The sequence below is a fragment of the Monodelphis domestica genome, chromosome 5 (assembly GCF_027887165.1).
Source record: "Monodelphis domestica isolate mMonDom1 chromosome 5, mMonDom1.pri, whole genome shotgun sequence".
NCBI classification, from domain to species: Eukaryota; Metazoa; Chordata; class Mammalia; order Didelphimorphia; family Didelphidae; genus Monodelphis; species Monodelphis domestica.
Window position 1 is genome coordinate 46,475,150 of NC_077231.1, and position 1,180 is coordinate 46,476,329.

The 1,180-nt window shown below is 47.7% G+C and overlaps 1 protein-coding gene across 1 annotated transcript in view; it reads left to right on the forward strand.

Annotated features, from left to right (window-relative positions):
- Positions 1-407: 407 nt before the first annotated feature.
- The window catches only part of MYRFL (myelin regulatory factor like), a 130,073-nt gene continuing 129,300 nt past the window's right edge, over positions 408-1,180 (forward strand). Inside the window, exon 1 of the mRNA XM_056798457.1 lies at positions 408-1,180. This exon is cut by the window's right edge and continues 6 nt beyond it. Coding sequence (XP_056654435.1) covers positions 1,141-1,180 — 40 coding nt within the window. The 5' untranslated portion in view covers positions 408-1,140.

A 1,180-nucleotide genomic window follows, 5' to 3' on the forward strand; every position in this document is an offset into this window, starting at 1 on the left:
AGTCTGTGGGTAGATTTCAGAAGGGATCAGTGAAACTGAATGGGAAAAAAGTGGATATTTTCCCGAACCTTAATTGAAATTCTGAGTAGATAAATTTAAGGGGGAGCCTGTGAAATTGGATGAGAAAAAAGTATTTCTTTCAATATGGTTAGTTTCCTTTGTAGCCCACCTTCTTTCTTTTATTGATTTAAAACCTTTGTTGGGAGAGGAGGTTGCCCATAGGCTTCACCACCAGAGGGATCCATCACCCATAAAAAGGTTCGGAATTCCTGGTTCAGAATAAGAGTGGGTGGAAGCCTTGCCAGAAGATGGCACTGTTAGGACATTTATGAGACCTTGTTGTAGGTCCATTGTTCTTGGCTGTGAGAATCTTGACCTAAAAGGCTCAATAAAACCCAAATGTAATGAAAAGGTAAAAGGTCAGAAAAATCCAGGGAGATTCTGGCTGCCCAGGGGAGGCACTGCTTATTTGACTTCAGCCTGGATGCTTTGGGGATTGAAAGATTCAAAAACCACCTAGGGACCCAGCTACCGAGCAAACCCAAAGCCAACTCTCCTGCAAAAAGCAACTGACACGAGGCATGAATTCATCCCTGCCTCCGACTTTCCTTTTTGACCAGACTAGACTAGAGATTCTTAACGCGAGGAGGGGGTCGATGAACTTGAAAAAATGACGGGACTATTTCCGTAGGATCGGTGGACTTTTTTATTCGTTAATCTGAGAAGGGACCCCGAGGCTCTTCCTGGCTGCCACAAGAAAGGCGAGGACTCCCCAAGTGTACAGGGCGGTAGGAAGTTTAATATTGTCGTTAAAGCTCCTCGGACTCCCCAGGAGGAAATAGTGATTTACCAACGCGGAGATCAAGCCCATATATATCCCCTCTCTCCAAGTGGGCTTTAGGAAGGCGGCGGAATGCCTTGGCGGCCTGTTCTTTGTCCTCCCTCAGGGATTGGGTCGGGACCAAGGTCTCCTCAGCTGGGCACATTGCCGTTGGGCATAGAGAGGTTGGACCTGGCTAGTTAGGGATGACTTTGTAAAGCCATACGTAAACGCTATGAACGAGGAAGACTCATGGAGCGCGGGGCTTTCCTTGCAGGGTCTTACCGCCTCCAACCAAGAAGAGAAAGCATTCTCCTGCCATGGAAGAGGCGGACTGTCGGTTCTGGGCTGGAGAGTACG